Source organism: Suillus fuscotomentosus (assembly GCF_016647785.1).
Source record: "Suillus fuscotomentosus strain FC203 chromosome Unknown F5891scaffold_2, whole genome shotgun sequence".
In the NCBI taxonomy this organism is placed as follows: Eukaryota; Fungi; Basidiomycota; class Agaricomycetes; order Boletales; family Suillaceae; genus Suillus; species Suillus fuscotomentosus.
The window spans coordinates 897,794-913,583 of record NW_024539514.1 but is presented as its reverse complement, the minus strand read 5'-3'; the positions used below and the strand labels follow the sequence as shown (position 1 = coordinate 913,583).

General features: G+C 48.2%; 5 protein-coding genes across 5 annotated transcripts; 3 read left to right on the top strand and 2 right to left on the bottom strand.

Moving 5' to 3' along the window:
* Positions 1 to 66: 66 nt before the first annotated feature.
* F5891DRAFT_212889 (H+-ATPase G subunit-domain-containing protein) lies at positions 67 to 736 on the bottom strand. Its single transcript, XM_041370923.1, has 4 exons — positions 693 to 736; positions 560 to 641; positions 411 to 511; positions 67 to 359 (listed from the first exon to the last, which is right to left on the bottom strand). Exons 1-4 carry the CDS (start codon positions 693 to 695, stop codon positions 171 to 173), a joined length of 375 nt encoding a protein of 124 aa, XP_041233347.1. The 5' UTR covers positions 696 to 736; the 3' UTR covers positions 67 to 170.
* On the top strand, positions 733 to 5,150 carry F5891DRAFT_997008 (Symplekin tight junction protein C terminal-domain-containing protein). Its single transcript, XM_041378415.1, has 17 exons — positions 733 to 933; positions 962 to 1,053; positions 1,236 to 1,453; positions 1,519 to 1,646; positions 1,703 to 1,888; positions 1,940 to 2,039; positions 2,077 to 2,122; positions 2,241 to 2,473; positions 2,532 to 2,932; positions 2,985 to 3,060; positions 3,118 to 3,299; positions 3,348 to 3,448; positions 3,496 to 3,820; positions 3,871 to 4,150; positions 4,203 to 4,437; positions 4,489 to 4,598; positions 4,646 to 5,150. The coding sequence occupies exons 1-17, from the start codon at positions 794 to 796 to the stop codon at positions 5,003 to 5,005; spliced, it is 3,213 nt and encodes a 1,070-aa protein (XP_041233346.1). The 5' UTR covers positions 733 to 793; the 3' UTR covers positions 5,006 to 5,150.
* F5891DRAFT_212866 (kinase-like protein) lies at positions 5,128 to 8,005 on the top strand. Its single transcript, XM_041370922.1, has 14 exons — positions 5,128 to 5,508; positions 5,562 to 5,663; positions 5,720 to 5,902; positions 5,955 to 5,970; positions 6,026 to 6,035; positions 6,083 to 6,163; positions 6,215 to 6,419; positions 6,475 to 6,491; positions 6,545 to 6,614; positions 6,670 to 6,674; positions 6,742 to 6,774; positions 6,827 to 6,870; positions 6,922 to 7,000; positions 7,061 to 8,005. Exons 1-14 carry the CDS (start codon positions 5,360 to 5,362, stop codon positions 7,912 to 7,914), a joined length of 1,848 nt encoding a protein of 615 aa, XP_041233345.1. The 5' UTR covers positions 5,128 to 5,359; the 3' UTR covers positions 7,915 to 8,005.
* On the bottom strand, positions 7,839 to 9,195 carry F5891DRAFT_212991 (P-loop containing nucleoside triphosphate hydrolase protein). Its single transcript, XM_041370924.1, has 4 exons — positions 9,050 to 9,195; positions 8,108 to 8,984; positions 7,919 to 8,062; positions 7,839 to 7,851 (listed from the first exon to the last, which is right to left on the bottom strand). Exons 1-3 carry the CDS (start codon positions 9,122 to 9,124, stop codon positions 8,025 to 8,027), a joined length of 990 nt encoding a protein of 329 aa, XP_041233344.1. The 5' UTR covers positions 9,125 to 9,195; the 3' UTR covers positions 7,839 to 7,851; positions 7,919 to 8,024.
* A 4,547-nt stretch (positions 9,196 to 13,742) lies between these two features.
* On the top strand, positions 13,743 to 15,650 carry F5891DRAFT_938614 (uncharacterized protein; the record flags this gene model as incomplete). Its single annotated transcript, XM_041374180.1, has 9 exons — positions 13,743 to 13,800; positions 13,850 to 13,935; positions 13,986 to 14,100; positions 14,161 to 14,243; positions 14,300 to 14,532; positions 14,595 to 14,673; positions 14,727 to 14,774; positions 14,820 to 14,944; positions 15,011 to 15,650. The coding sequence occupies 9 exons, from the start codon at positions 13,743 to 13,745 to the stop codon at positions 15,648 to 15,650; spliced, it is 1,467 nt and encodes a 488-aa protein (XP_041233343.1).
* Between the last annotated feature and the right edge of the window lie 140 nt (positions 15,651 to 15,790).

Below are 15,790 nucleotides of genomic sequence, written 5' to 3'. Positions count from 1 at the left end.
ATTTATTATTGCTACCGTTACCTATTTTGGTCCGCACCTCGCAATCTTGTCGTTCTTTGATATTTATTCGATAATTCGTACGAACCTTTAATTATCAGGTTGAGGGTATTATTGCTCATTAAGCACCCAATGTAGTATTGTACAAGTCGAGTCCATAGCAATGAAGTTGATCATTGTAATTCTGCACCACCAACCCTCTTGAGGTTCCGATGCAACTCGGGCTTGATCAGTAGAACACGGTCCAATAGTTTCTTCACGACCGCATCTTTGTTTGCTTCATAAGCATCTGTGATAGCCTGCAACTTTATACTTGTCTCCTTGTCTACTGCAGCCTGTGCATTGGAGGTGACTCCTGCATGCTGCTCGCTATGTCAGACTATGCGTGAGTGAAGAGAGAGTGGATGTCACACCGATGCCTCAAATGACTTGAATTCGGCTTCTTTAGCCTGTCTGTATTCATCTATCTCTCTGCTTGCTTCCGAACGCGCGTCCTTCAATCTCTGAAGGCGATCTAGTTGAAACAGTCAGTCACATGAAGTCGATTCAGACTGACACTGACATTGACGTGACTGCTGCACAATCTTAGCAGCTTCTTTCTCTGCTTCAAGAAGAGTCTGTATTCCCTGTGAATTTTGAGCTGCCTATAATCATCTGTGAGTCTCTACTGTCATATGCCTTGTTCGTCGCCATACCATGATTGCGGTAGAGGAGTGATTTAGAACTCCGACGGGATATAGTTTTCAGGAAGAGCTGCAGACAAGCTTTAACGTTGCAAACACCAAAGCTTGCAAGGATGGCAGGAAATCCGGTTGACCCGCTGCAGACACTTTCTGCAGCGTTAGCAGTACCGGCAGACTCTAAAGAACAAGCAGATATACTTGCTACTTTACGTGAATCCCTTGAAGCGCACCCAAATCCCATTACCCATCCTCTGTACAACACTCATCAAAACTGTGTCAAGTGCCGGTGATTCTCTCCTCAAGAGATGGGTTCTTGATCTCCTCCATTTTGCTATCTCTCGCTCTAATCTGTCCAACGAAGTTCGCACACAACGTTAGTTCAATCTTTGAGTACTGCCAGCGTCTAAGTCTTTTAATGTTATTACTTCATAGTCGCGTCTCAGTCGGTCGAAACATTGGCCATTTTGCTGCATGACTTAAATGCGCGTACTGTCAAGGTGTCCATTCAGTGTTTGACGACTGTCTACCCGCTCCTTTTTCGTTCTTTGTGAGTAGTATCTGTTGCCGGAGTCAACAAAAAGTCTGATATCACCTCGTGTGACAGGTGTACAAACCGTACCCTACGCCAACAATGGGATGTACTATCACAGTGCAAAGCGCGTATCCTAGAGTTTATTTGGTCGCCAACCGCCAGTACCGGTGTGAAGGTCTCTGCCGTTAAGTTCATGCAGCGTGTCATTATCGTCCAGACGCGCGGTATATCGGACCCTAGGGTACCCTTCCACCAGTCTCTCCTTCATACGCACGCTTACTGTGACATACGTTCTATAACATATAGCTTCAGAACAAGAATGATCCCAACATTTCAAATGTCCCTGTCGATCACCCCTTCCTTCCAGGTCCTACCTTAGAAGCGGAAGGCATGAAACTTCTTGAGAGCGTGATCACTATGTTGTATACCAGCCAGTGAGCATCTTCATCCAATATCTGTGAGAACTCACGTATCTGACGCCTGTCATAAGGAACCCTGAGCTTTTGAGCGCGATACTTCACTCCTGGAGCAATTTAGTCAAACAAAGGCCCGCCCTGGTACAACTAGTCGTTTCGTCGCTCTCTTCCTGGACTCCTGCCGCTCTGTCCGGACTCCCAGCACAATCTGTCAAAAGCGTCGAAAAGGCTGTTCGCATATTGCTCATCCATATCTCGAGGTGAGTGACGTCATGGCGGTGTCAAGCCAGGTGTACTGAAGTCGAGCATAGAGGACCCCATGGTTCTTCCTTTGGAGCTCAAATCAATGAGGCGCTCTCCCTACAAGTTGCCCGCATGGAAAGAGCCTCCACAGAGGAAAAGGCACGAAAGGTCCGCCCTTGCTGCTTCTGCAACAGAAACTAGCAAGAAACGACCTTCCTCCACACCAGCAGAGCATCCATCTGATGCTAAGCGTATGAGAGTCGATGTTGACATTGCTGGAAACGCGTCTGCTGCATTCTTAGCTAGCTTTGACTTCACCACACTTCCAATATCACTCATAACCGATCCTCATTGTGGCCAATCTGCAAGCATTTACAGAGCCAGCCCTACTGGAGTTGGTACAGACCTACAGACAAAGCAGAGGCCTGGCTCCTGGCCCTCCTGTCTCTAGCACTCCGCAACCCGCCCCGCCCACACCGGAAGCGACGCCCACTCCCGGGCCTTCTGCGGAACCTACTGTGAAAGATGAGCCAGTAGACCCACTTCAAATGGACATGGATGAGGAGGAAATGGAATACGAGCCTGATAGGCTCAATATGGAGGTTAGAGCATCTTACCTACAGGCGACGTACGCTCATTGCAATTGATTTTATGCCGTAGCTTTCGGGGGACGAGACCGTTGCGGAGGAAGAAACAATTCCGGCGGATCTCCCGGAAGCGCTCACCATCGACCTTACCGATTCTACACTACTCGGACCAAAGGAATTGACTGACATCGAACGAAACGCTTTGATGCGTGGATCGGTTGGCCGAATATGGGATGGTGCGGAGGAGCTCAAGGTTGATTCTGCCGTAACTTCGCAATGGCCTGGTACCTCTCCTACGGATATGTGGATGTTACTTATTGTTCGAATGGTCACACGAGTGGCACATCTTGATGGCGACCCATCATCAGCGTCAGAAGATGGAGGGGACGGCGAGACAAAAGTTGACTTCTATTCGCGGCAAGATAATTTACGACAAACGTTATGCGATTACATTATGGCTGATTTCCCTTCACGGTATGCTTTCAATATTGCGTTATCACAAATTTATTTACTGACGGTAATGAAGGCTCCGTCTTGTCACGACGTGGATGAATGAAGAGTGGTACAACGATCGTATTAGAATGACGGATGACCCTCACTGGGTGCGTACTATGTCTTTACTCTCTCTGATTAAATTTTGCCAACTGCAAGGTTTCCAGCGACCAAACTATGAATTGTGGCTCAATCAAGTAGTTTCCACATATCAGACCGTTTTGGAAGGCAAGCCTGAGGGTAAGCCCGATGGCAGGGACAAAGCTTTTGCACGGTTCCTACTAGATTTGCCCTCCGTGCCCCCTGATGTCCTCGGTCTGTTACGCGATCTCTCCGTCGACCCTGACAAGTACGTTCGTATATTCTTCTGCCATAACTCGGTTCGAGCAATCAACAGGATGCATGTTGGGTTTACCAGTCTTCGGGAGTTTGTTTTAGAGCGTCCATCACTCCGAGCAGAAGCCCTCCAGGTCCTTCTGGAGTTGACTACTCATCCAGGTACGTCAATTTGTTTTTGTTGAACCCCGATCTCAAATCTCTTGCAGATCCTGTGACCAGGCGAGCAGCAATTAATACCGTGCGAAGATGGGTTCCTGGTATTGAACCCATGGATAGCATGATACGTGACTTCGCTCTTCAAATACTGCGCCGCTTGCAAAAGCGTCCACCAAAAGAGGCGCCAAGGGTCATCGATGAACAAGCCGGCGCAGGCGACGAAAATATGGAAGATGGTCAACTTCCCTCCGAGGACCTTCTGCAGACGCCGTATCTACAAGAAGAGATAGAATTACCTGCCCGGAAGGCTCACGTGCTGCAACACGTTGAACTCCTATTTGCTCTATCTGTCAAGATCCCTGAGTTCTTGGATGAGTACGTCGATCCTGATTCATAGTCGCAGTTCTTGCATCATGCCTTTTCAGGATCTTCACGGCGTATGGCCAAATGGAATTAACAGTTCAAGAAGCCATTCAAGACTTGATCACTGCTCTGATCAAATCTTTGGGTTCAAGTAATGGCAAATTGTTAACCCTCATGCGCACATGCCCGCCGGGGAGTGAATCTCTTGCCCTACGTGTGCTAACGATCTTTACAGAGCATGGGAGACCGAGCGCGCAACTCGTAGCGCTGGTGAAGGGTCTCATTAGTGACCGTGATCTCGATGCTCGCTTCCTGATTCCAATCATCGCAGAGATGGACAAGGTATGTCGCCGTGGAAGTTGATCGTGGCGTTGCTAAATGTAATTATTCAAAGCCGGACATCCTGAAATACCTGCCCCGAATTGTCTCCATCCTGAACGGTCAGCAAGAGCCAAAAAATCTGGTTCGATCTGTATTCAGCTCTGTTGTCACGACGCCTCCACAAACTTTCGGGAGCGTGTCATCAAATTTGCCTCGTGTAAGGCAAAGTGAGCTGCTGACGCCAGCTGAGTTGATGGTGTTACTCCATGAAGCTGAGAAGGAGATTGGTCTCAAGAGTGCGATCGAAGGTGATAATGATGTTCTTCTCGCTGGCCTCCTACTAACCTATAGCGATGCAGCAATTGGTGTCTGCTTCTCAATGACTGATGTCTTCCGCTCCGAAATTCTAGCGGTGGTTATGCAACAGATTGTGGATGAACCTGTGCTCCCCGTTCTTTTCCTTCGTACGGTGAGTGAATTTTGCTATTACATTTGCTGTAATAACCAGCCAAATAGGTCATCCAGGCTGTCACGACGTATAGAACATTGGTTGGCTTCGTGTCTACCACCTTACTGTCTCGCCTGATCACAAAAAAAATTTGGCAAAATCCTCATCTGTGGGAAGGCTTTATACGATGTGCCAAGGTTATTGCGCCGGCAAGCTTTGGTGCATTGTTGCAACTACCCAAAGAGCAGCTTCGCGAACTTGTCGACAAGCAACCGAGTCTAAAATCTGGCCTGCGAGAGTATGTCACCAAAAGGGCTGGAAACAAGGCGCGAGTGGCTGGTTTCTTGGATATATTTGGTGAGGATGATGATGCATCTCCTGTTGCCCCAGCGACTCCGGATGTAGTCATGTCTTCGGTTCCTGCATAGAATGTCGAGCGCTCGAATATTCTCTAAGTATTCCACTATTTCATTGTAATTGTTACGCGTCGGACGTAAAGTGGCTTATCCCCGTGTATATTCGGAAGACGGAGTATTAATTACAATCCGCTCTCCCAGAGCTTATCGTCATAATGCATCAATCGTGTCGAACAATGCGGTGAGGGCGGCTGAATTTCTCAAACACAACATTTCAGTACCCGGTGTCGGGCAATTCTACTGCAGTTTCAGACCTCTTCTGCGATACTACTAGTGGGGAAAGATTGCCACATCTACGAGTTCCCTTCTTTGCACTAGCTCAGACATCTAATCTTGTCCTTGTTAAGCACCGCGGCCTGCTCTACAATGTCAGCAGATGCTAAGCGGAGCAGGTCACATAGTGATGACGAGTCATCTTCTCCGATACCATCACCAGGTTCTGGCACTCAGGATCGTGGTCGATCAAGAACACGGCGGCCTTCTAATCAGCTCCCAGAACACTACATGAGAAAACGGTGGGATCCATCTTATCCTTGCTATTATCGGCTTCATTGATGAGATGCACCAGAGGGTATCACTCTTTTATGACTTCCTTTGGTAAGATGTTTCACGTAGAAAAGCGCTGGAAGCTGGTACGAGAAATGGGTTCGGGTGCATATGGCGTCGTCGTGTGAGTAACAGGTTCGGAACTTTTATTGGTTGATTGTATTGATGTGCCCGAGATAGATCTGCTGTGGACGAGATCTCTGGTGAAACGGTGGCCATTAAACTCGTCACTCGAATATTTGAGAAAGTCCAGCTTGCGAAACGGGCACTGAGAGAGGTCACTCTCCTTCGGCATTTCTCAAGTCATGAGAACATTACTGGATTGATTGATGTGGATGCAATCTCCCCCGATTTTCAGGAGATGTGAGTAGAGTCCGTTCGGTGCTGACAGAAAGAGGCTCACTCCTAATTCTAGTTACGTCTTTATGGAGGTGCGTTAACCCGCCATCGACGAATTTAAATACTGCTATAATGGTTTCCATATAGCCCATGGAAGGTAACGTTATAGATTACAACTTGAACCTTGCGCTAAATCTTTGGCAGCGGATTTGCATCAAATCATAAAGTCCGGCCAGCATTTGAGCAACGAACATGTGCAGTACTTCCTATACCAGATTCTTCGCGGTAATTCATTCTGCTGTGTTACCTGATCACTATCGATATGTTGACAAACAGGCATGAAATACGTCCACTCGGCCTCTGTCATTCACCGCGATCTGAAGCCAGGCAACTTACTCGTTAATTCTGATTGTGAACTGAAGATATGCGATTTTGGCTTGAGTCGGGGATTTGGCTCTGCTCCAGACGAGCAAGTGGGCCATCTCACAGAGTATGTAGCCACCAGGTGGTACAGGGCGCCAGAAATCATGCTGGCCTTCAGGTGCGACTATTTTTGCCACTGTCATAATGTCTCTCTTTACGCAGGGTGCTATCAGAGGATACACGAGAGCCAGTGAGCTCGTCCTATAAATCAATTCTTCTTGTAGATGTGAACCGTGGATACAGTCGATGTTTGGTCGATAGGCTGTATATTTGCAGAGCTTATGCTTGGACGGCCCCTGTTCAAGGGTAAAGAGTGAGTTCAGTTCAGACATGTATCAACTCCAGCAAGCTCACAGCCATGCGTACAGCTATGGTCAGTACATCGTGAACATTAAAATGAATTGATGTTTGATCATAATAATTACATTTATTCTCAACAGTTGATCAATTAAACAAGATTCTTGATGTTCTCGGTGAGTGTTCATCAAAACCCCCTCGTTCATGATCTGACCGGTATTTGTAAAGGAACACCAGAAGAGGATGTTATCAATCGAATTGGAAGCGATAAGGTAGAGATAGACGCCGTGGCTTTATCAGTCCAGTTCTGACATCATGGGAAGGCACAACTTTATATCCGCTCACTTCCAGCCAAGAAACCCGTACCACTGTGGAAGTTGCTTCCGACTGCTGATGTACAGGGTGACTCCAGCTTTTCCATGGCACTAAGTCAATACTAATCAATGACTATCCGGTCACTAGCCCTGGATCTCTTGCAGAAAATGTTGTCTTTTGACCCTTCAACGCGCATCTCAGTTACTGACGCGCTCGCACATCCCTGGCTGGCATCATATCATGAAGAAACTGATGAACCCGATTGTCCTACCAAGTTTGAAAAGTGGAGGGACATCGAGAAGCTTGAGACCCTTGAAGATTTTAGGAAGGCACTATGGGAGGAGATAGAGGATTACAGAATGGAAGTGCGAGGTATCACACGCGAGCCGGCAGAGCCTGATCCACGTGAAAATGCTCGCGGAGAGACTCATGGTTCCCCTGAAAAATCTCTGGAGTCCCGGGAAAGCGTTTCTGAATCGCGAAGAATGGACAGTTCCGAAGTTGTGAGGGAGGATGTGGTCTCGGATAGTCTTGCCCTACCAGCTGCCTTGGACCACTTCCGCCCGTGCACACCCGAAGATCCTGTCGTCAATTATGCACGGCGCTCCAGCATACTTCAACCGCAACGCCAGCCGTCTACGTCTACGTATAGCTCGCCACCGGCATCAACTATGCAACACCCATTTGTACCCATGTTTGATGGCCTGCCGACCAGTGCTAGTGGTATCGTATTTCCTAACGAAGGATACATCTTACCTGCTCGTTCCCGTGCGGCCTCGAATGCAACAGCAGCAGGGAGTGAAATAGCAGTGCGGAAAATGTTGCGGACTTTGTCGACGGTATCAATCCATGAGAGTGTAGAAGGTTTGCCGGGTGGTTTGGCCGGTGTGGCACCCATCGGCAAATTCATTGTCGGGCAAGAATCCGAAACAGATGCCCTGCCCAGTGAGATGCCGATGGAGTTCAGTGTTCGCACCAGGAAGGACGGGGGAAGGAGTTAGCTACATATTTTCGTCTTGCATAGAATCATCGATCTTCCAGTGTAGAATCTATCGATACATATATGATATACAAATTTCAATGAGGTTGCTGCGAATCGAAACGGCTAGTATTAGGAGGCACTCTCGCTTCCCAATATCTTTTTGATCTCTAAAAATTCATGAGTAGAATACCAAAGGGATGGTCAGCACTCACTGTCAATAATATCAAGGTATGCATCCGACGCGGGGCTATCGGGGTATTCGTCCAAAAAGCTAACACCATAATCTGCGCTCTTCCCGATTCGTGGGTCAAGTGGGACCTTACCCAGCAGTTGGATCCCAGTTTCTTTTGCCAGTCTTTCGGCACCCCCAGTAGTTGGCTTGAATATTTGACTCTCCGTCTTGCATCCAGGACAAACAAAACCTGACATATTCTCCACAAGGCCCAGCACTCGTATTCCCACCTTGCGGCAAAAGTCTATTTCTCTCCGAACATCCTGTAAGGAAACCTCCTGCGGCGTAGTCACAAGCACAGCACCATCGATGCCGCTTTCCTTCAAGTACTGAACGACACTAAGATGCTCATCCGAAGTGCCAGGAGGTGTGTCGATGACGAGGTAATCAAGATCACCCCAGTCAACATCTTTGAGGAACTGCGCAATGAGCCCATTCTTCTTTGGACCACGCCACATGACAGCATCTCGTGATGAGGGCAGCATGAAACCGACGGACATGATTCCAAGATTATCCTGTACATAAACTGGAGACCAGCCCGATGAAGATGAGTGCACTTGCTCTAAGGCAACGCCGAAGATAGTGGGTATAGATGGTCCACAGATATCGACATCCATGACTCCAGTTTGTATTTGGTCATCTGCAGCAAATGCCCAGCCAAGCTGGGCGGTAAAGGTAGATTTTCCGACGCCGCCCTTGCCGGATAGAACGAGGATCTTGTGCTTCACGGTAGCCATCCGATCGCGAATCAATGGCAGCGCTGGGTCTGGACCCTTGGGTGTGTTAGAAGCGCAAATCTCTTGATTTGCGCACCCGTTGCAGGCATCGGCTTTGCCAGCTAACTCAGATTCTGTGCCCTGTCATTCAGTGTAATCAGTGATGAAGTCGAGTCAGGAAATTGGTAAACTTGGTTGGGGCTTACAGGGCAATGTTCCGGTGCGTTTGAAGGAACTGATAGAGAATCCGGAACTACAGCTGAACGTTGTACTGCAAGCATCTGGAGAGCTTGAAAGTCGAGTGCAAGAAATGCCAAACTACCTTACTAATAGCCGGTACAAAGCTTTAGTCACATTTCCTGAAAAGGATTTGCTTCTTTCCATCAAATCGTCCACGTCTTCATTGGCACAATGCCATTTCATTGCAGTCGCGCATTTATATTATTCATGAGACGACAGCATTGAAACACAATACGTTCGACTCGAGTCCGCACTTGCAGTCATACTAGAATTGCACAACCCATGCCTAGGTAGTAGGAGCGGAGGATGCTTTTTCGTTTGCGCATTTCGTTTTTGCCCTACAATTGTTGGTACACGGGTCACCGACGAACATGTCCATGGCCGCATGGCGTGATGCTGCATCTTCCGCGTCAATGTTTCCCTGTGTGCAAGTAAAGGGACTTAATCAAGGTTTGGCTCGAACACAGCCAACCAACCTGCCACCCAATTCTGTCCACCTTCGGTTGACTACGCGCCGGCCGGCGGCACGACAACGATCTACGGCGAGATCATCTATGTCCACCCACGGTCATTTTTTCTTGATGTTCAAGATCGCAGCCAAGCCACGAACCTTGTCCCGCCCTTTTCGCCGACCGACTCACAGATCCGAATTTTGACACGGACGGCGTTCTTCAACTAACTTATAAATACTCCTGGATTCGTTATACACCGCCGAGCGGTGAACTCGATCCAGACTCCAGAGCACAGTTCGGTGCCTTTCAGAGAGCCGAAAAAAATATTTTTACCAGTCACGTATGAGCCGCTGTCTTATCATTCATTTGCTAAACCTGGTACTAGGATGGCCCACGCACCAGACACTTGTCAACAGCAGTCCACTGTCGCGGAACACTTTCGACCGTTCAGTAAGTTTTTTTGCGACCTTGTCATGACTATCGCATCTCTCATTGCTTCTCATTGGAAAGATACGGGAATCCCCCCATTTCGGCACAAGTGATACGCCGTTGTTCTCGATTGTCCTCGAAACCAAATACGTAAACTTTCGTACGTGTGCTTTCATACAATTGAATGGAAGACCAGCTGAATATACCGCTCTATTTACTTGTTATGACCGCAACAAGGTTGGGTTACTCCAATCCGCGCACGACTTCAGACCTAGGCACGAAAGATACTGAAACAAGGTCCATCAGCCAAGCTCAACCCCAAGATCAGACAGAGCTATGCAGTACAGGGCAAATCATTAACCCTGAAAGATACCGTTGGAGCCACAGCTCCAACCAGTGTGTGAGAACTGTGGCCTGCTGGAATGAAGGCTCTGACTACGATGTTGTAGTTGCTGACCAAGCTAACCCCAACCCTTGCTTGCTCCTGTTTGCCTCTCTTCGATCACCCCCTGCTAGGGGGTGCCCGGGCTTTCGGAAATATATTGATAAAGCTGAACTCCGAAATAATATAAAATCACAGTCATTGCCAGCACTTCAGTCTTCTATTGCTGCACCGTGTTCGTCGTTCTTATCACCGCCTTTCGAGTACAGTGCAACGGCTGTCTGACTGCCAGGGAGATGGAACCGCCACAGAGGCCGCGGTTGTCAAGGAAGGCATGACTACGAGTCGAAATCACCTGTATTTCCACTATGCGCCATGTTAGACAACTCTGGGCGGACGTCTATGTCATGCAGCATCAAGCACTACATCGCTGAAGCAGTTCTGCTTTATCTTCTCCCAGGACGCGGTTCACAGATACCACTATCTGGGCGGTGAGCGTTCAGTCGAAGTACAAATCCATCTGTTCGGATAATCACTTGCCTATCACGCGAGAACCTTGATACTTAATATTCGGAGGTAAGCTGATCTTCTGATTGACAGTTACATGACGAGGTTGCGCCGTGACACGGAAGGCCCAATGATATTAATGAGCAAACTCAAAGAGCCGATCAAGACTTATAGTGTTCTCCAATGGTGACTGACTCGAAGAAGGCGGAGCGCCCTTGATTTTTTCCTCCGGTATATTTAGATCTTCTACGAGTTCTTAACACTGATTCTGTAGGGTTTCTTCTGTAAACATAGTTACGTTGTCTGGTACGGAGGAAGCGACCTTCATGTTGGAGTAAAACGGACTTGCCTTCCTGGATCTCTTCTGCAAGAAGATATCCGCACGCTGCTGTAAGTTCGTCACATATTGTACTCCGCCAATTCATTACCAAGCCGTCCATGAGGTCGCATGTACTATCAACGGCTCACCACTGTGGGATTTGCTTCAGCTACCCTGGCCGACGAGTACTTAAGTTGTATACCTCGCATTCTCTCAGTGAAACGGACCATCACTTACTCATTCATTGTGAAATCGAATCCTGATGCTACCTGTTAGAAGGAAATACAGTCTTTCTTCCTTTATACGTCTGGCGAGGGGAGACTAGATGCCACCGCACGGACCTAGTGATATTTACTCCAGTCTAACGGCACTGCCTGCAACGAGCTAGTCGTCGAGCTAGTCAAGGCGGTCAGTGTGATTCACTCTCCTCTATCCATGCCACCGAGATCTACCGTGCATGGCAGCAAATTAGTTGAAACCACGCTTGACTATCCCTAGCTCGTCGCCAACGATTACTCACTTACCAGTGCGACGGCATTGACACCATTCCCTGCAACGGTTCATTCTAGGTTCGGGAGCCAAACTCAAAACCCAACTATAACTAGTCAGGCCCTGCCATGCCCTGTAAATATTCACCGTCACGCCACTAGACAGAAGAGGAATTTGTCGGTGACAAGGCGAGTTTGCATGTTGCCTAACTGTCTATATTTTCTTATCAAGTCTTGAACTGGATTCACAGGTGGTCTGACTTGGATATGGATCGACATTTGTCGCGCCTGATTGCACTATGTACACAAGGTTTATGCGGCCCGGGCGGATGTTTACGTTGCGTATCAGGCTCACAGTAGCTCAGGTTCTCACAACCAAGGATGTTCAAGCTACCTTGGCAATCTCGAGGTTCGTGGGTTCTGATAGTTCTGATCGCCCACAGAAGTTACAGTGTTTATGGGAAGGTTTTTATGCACGAGCACACAAACAATGATATAAACGCATTTGGGCTTGGGACTATCCTGACTGAGACGTATCTTCTTAGTCACGTCACAAGTGTGGGTGAAAGAATGGAGTTCGTCCGTTTCGGTGTACCGTTTTTGGGAACTCCTTTTGACACTTGCGCGCCTATCTTTCGCCACACCCCCGAAACCACGATTGAAACGCGGAAGCTCAATAGAATTGATGGGACAAGTCCCCTCAGTCCCTGAGAGCCCACTGCAAGGAGTAAAACTCGTGCACGAATGTATGTTCCATTTTATCGCGGTTTCTCATAATATGATGCTGATTCTATCTATCATCATATCATATATAGGCACGTAGGTAGGAGCAATGGGATGTATCATTTTGGCCTGCAAGGTCCTACATGCCTACACTGCAGAGCGCGTCATCATCCAACTCTGACTCATGGCCGTGGGCAAACTGTTAAAGTTGACATCGTGGCATTGTTCTAGAATGTCGTACTTACCGTTGTGGCGCACTCTTGATGGGGGTGGGCGGCCACGTCATATTACCGAGGCAAACTTAAGGTAGTGCGTTCCCGTCTTGGATCGCATTCGACCTCCTTGGGGTTGACTCGGAGAAGACACGGTTGTTCTGAATATCCCCAGGGCGATCATGATGCACTCTGGTGATATCTTGTCGCTTATGCCTGAGCAAACTGGTGCGATGTGATACATTTTATAAATTTAAACGAGCGATAAACGAGACTTCTTTAGCAAAGCATTTACAAGCCCAGGCCACCATGACGAGAGATGACAGTCTCAAAGTAAATGGGCGCCCTTTCCACCGATTTCGAAGCGAAAAAGAGGGCCTTGAAAATGTATGATTGAGTAGCTTATTTCCCCGCGTAAGGGATGGTTTTTCGACCACAAACCCTGAGTTTCTACTGCAGAATAACCTTATCGCAGTGGTTCGCGGCAAATTCCTTGGTCTGTTTTTGGGTTGCCAGAGTTCACCGATGCCGTAGTACTTACAGCATGTACCTCATTTTCCCCCCGCAGTCTATTAACTCGTAAGTACCATAAGCCCTTGATCACACTGCTCCCTCGTGCCGGGCCCACCCTCCCGCCGGCTTCTTTTATTAGCCTCTTAGCCTCCGCTGGTCGCCGCTCGGTGCTGAGGTTGTCACGCTCGCTGATAGCGCTGACTCATAGTTGACACGCTTCTTTCGATGTGTTCTAATCAATCAGCACTGAGATAAATTTCCGAGCTACTGATTTGATTTTGATGTAAGTCTTTTGATATCCTTAGTAGCATGCATATTCACAGATATTGGCACAGATCAGTGTTGGAAAACCATAACGTTGTCATGCTCTGCCGGACCCGTCGGGTCCTCCTGGATTAGCCCGGATACCCTGATGCGGACGGTTCTCGCTTACCAGTACTGTGTTTCTCTCATATATGGGAAGGGAAGCCTTTACGCCATCAGCCGAAGGCCCGAATGTCATAAGAATATTGGAAGGAAAGCGATTAATATCCTTTCTTTCTTACACCTTGACATTTCTATCAACCTCTACCTTTTTACTCCCGTTCTCTATCCCTCTGTACAATTTACACTATTAGTTCCGCCGTGTACCTTCATGTCATCGTCAAAACGGAGAGCGCCGCTCAGCATTGACTTCATAATAGTTGGAGCTGGTACGTGAACAACTTGCAGGTTGTCCTGGTATTCAATTGTCTTCGTAAGGTATTGCCGGCCTGGCCACCGCGTTTAGATTATGCCAGGCAGGGCATCGTGTTCGTGTTTTAGACAAGGCTGCAGGGCCAAACCGAGTGGGTCGTGTGTGCGAAAGCCAAGGCAAACACTGAACCAAATCTTGCAGCGCGCTGGTGGTACCCATCTCCCACCTAATGCTACCAAAGTTTTGATGGATTGGGGATTCAAGGACGAACTACTGAAACACGGACTGAGCACACGTGCTAGCACATTCATTTCAAGTAAGGAACCCGTAGCATGCAGTTGATGTTGAACTCCAGCTCATAGACTGAACTTGGCAGTTGATACTGGAAAAGTCATAGGATGCCTCGAATGGAAGGAAGACGTTCTTCAGGAGACAGGAGCGGATTATATGGTTATACGTGTAAGTTTATTTATACCTACCCAAGCATCCTGGAAGGTATTCATTCTGCTTTGCAGTATCGTGACCTCTACGATATGCTATATCGTGCAGCGATCAATGCGGGTGCCCGTATTACATACGGCGCAACGGTCACCAACGTGCACGCAAACCCGCCCCGCGTTGAGCTTCATGATGGCACTGTCCTCAAAGCAGATATGGTTGTTGGCGCTGATGGTCCACGAAGTACAGTCCGCGAAGCGGTCGGAGGGTGGTCAAGCGAAGAGGTGCCAGAAGGGCACAGTGCTTACGTGTAATCTGCCTTTCTCATTGTCATATGTCGGGAACGGCCGCTGACAGGGAAACCTGGAGCAGTGCGATTATATCCCGGGATGTCCTTCAAAATGACCCCGAGCTCAGCGACCTGACGCGATTTCATGAAAATAGACCTGACGTACGTTGCCCGCCCCTTCCTTCCAATGAGAGTTCACATGTTGCACGTTTCAGTACCCGATATGGACTGGAGACTCTAGACATGTCATAGCCTTCACGGTGGTATGATTTTCCCTTTGTGGTATTTTCATGACTCAATCTTCACAGGCAGGAGGGGCTGAATTTGCGATCCATGCATTTTTACCTGACAGCGAGGTTGACGGCATTGGCGACAAGGATGGTTGGGATGTGATCGTCCCTCGAGAAAAGCTCCCTTTTCATTTTGAACCGAAGTGCGTTATTTGATCCGGCATCCGCACAACTGATCTAACACATCACTATCATCATTATTTGATAAGGCTGCAGCGCTTGCTGGATATACCTGCTACGTATCAGAGGGTGCGACTTTTCCAAAGAGAATGCGCTGAAGAATGGACAGATGAATCAGGAAGGCTGCTCATTATGGGAGAAGCTGCCCACCCATTATATGCAAGTCTATATGAACTCCGAACTCCGAACGATAATAATAACCATCCGCAGCCTTGCGTTCTACAAAGTTGCAGTATGCAAATAGAGGACGCTGAAGTGCTCGGCACCCTCTTCTCTCGATTACGAGCCTGGGATCAATTACCCCACTTAGCTGAGGCGTTCCAGGAGCTGCGCGAACCACGTACGCGCGCCATATACGCAAAGGAGACGAAGGCTTTTGATACGGTATGGGTGGGTCCTGGGCCACAACGTGATGCACGAGATCAGGCCCTCTACGGCATGATGATCGAAGGGCACAAGGGCTGGGACGAGACGAAAATGCGCTGGCAGTGGGATGAGATTTGCGAGGTCTTCGGCTATAATGCGCGGGACGCAGCTGAAGACTGGTGGGTCATGTGGGGTATGTTGAGAGAGAGAAGTATAACAAGGGAAGGATATTGTCCTTCCAGTTATACTGTGCCTTTCTGTATGGGGGCAACCGTCACACATTACGCAGAGCTGCGTAACTGATATCCGGTCATGGTTTCCAGTTAGACATCTTGTGTCGTGCATGTGTAGAAGAAATGGAGAAAAAATTATACCCAACAGCCACGTACTACTGTAGGATACGTAGTATACCCCACATTTTCTCAATGATCTTGAGTCAACAT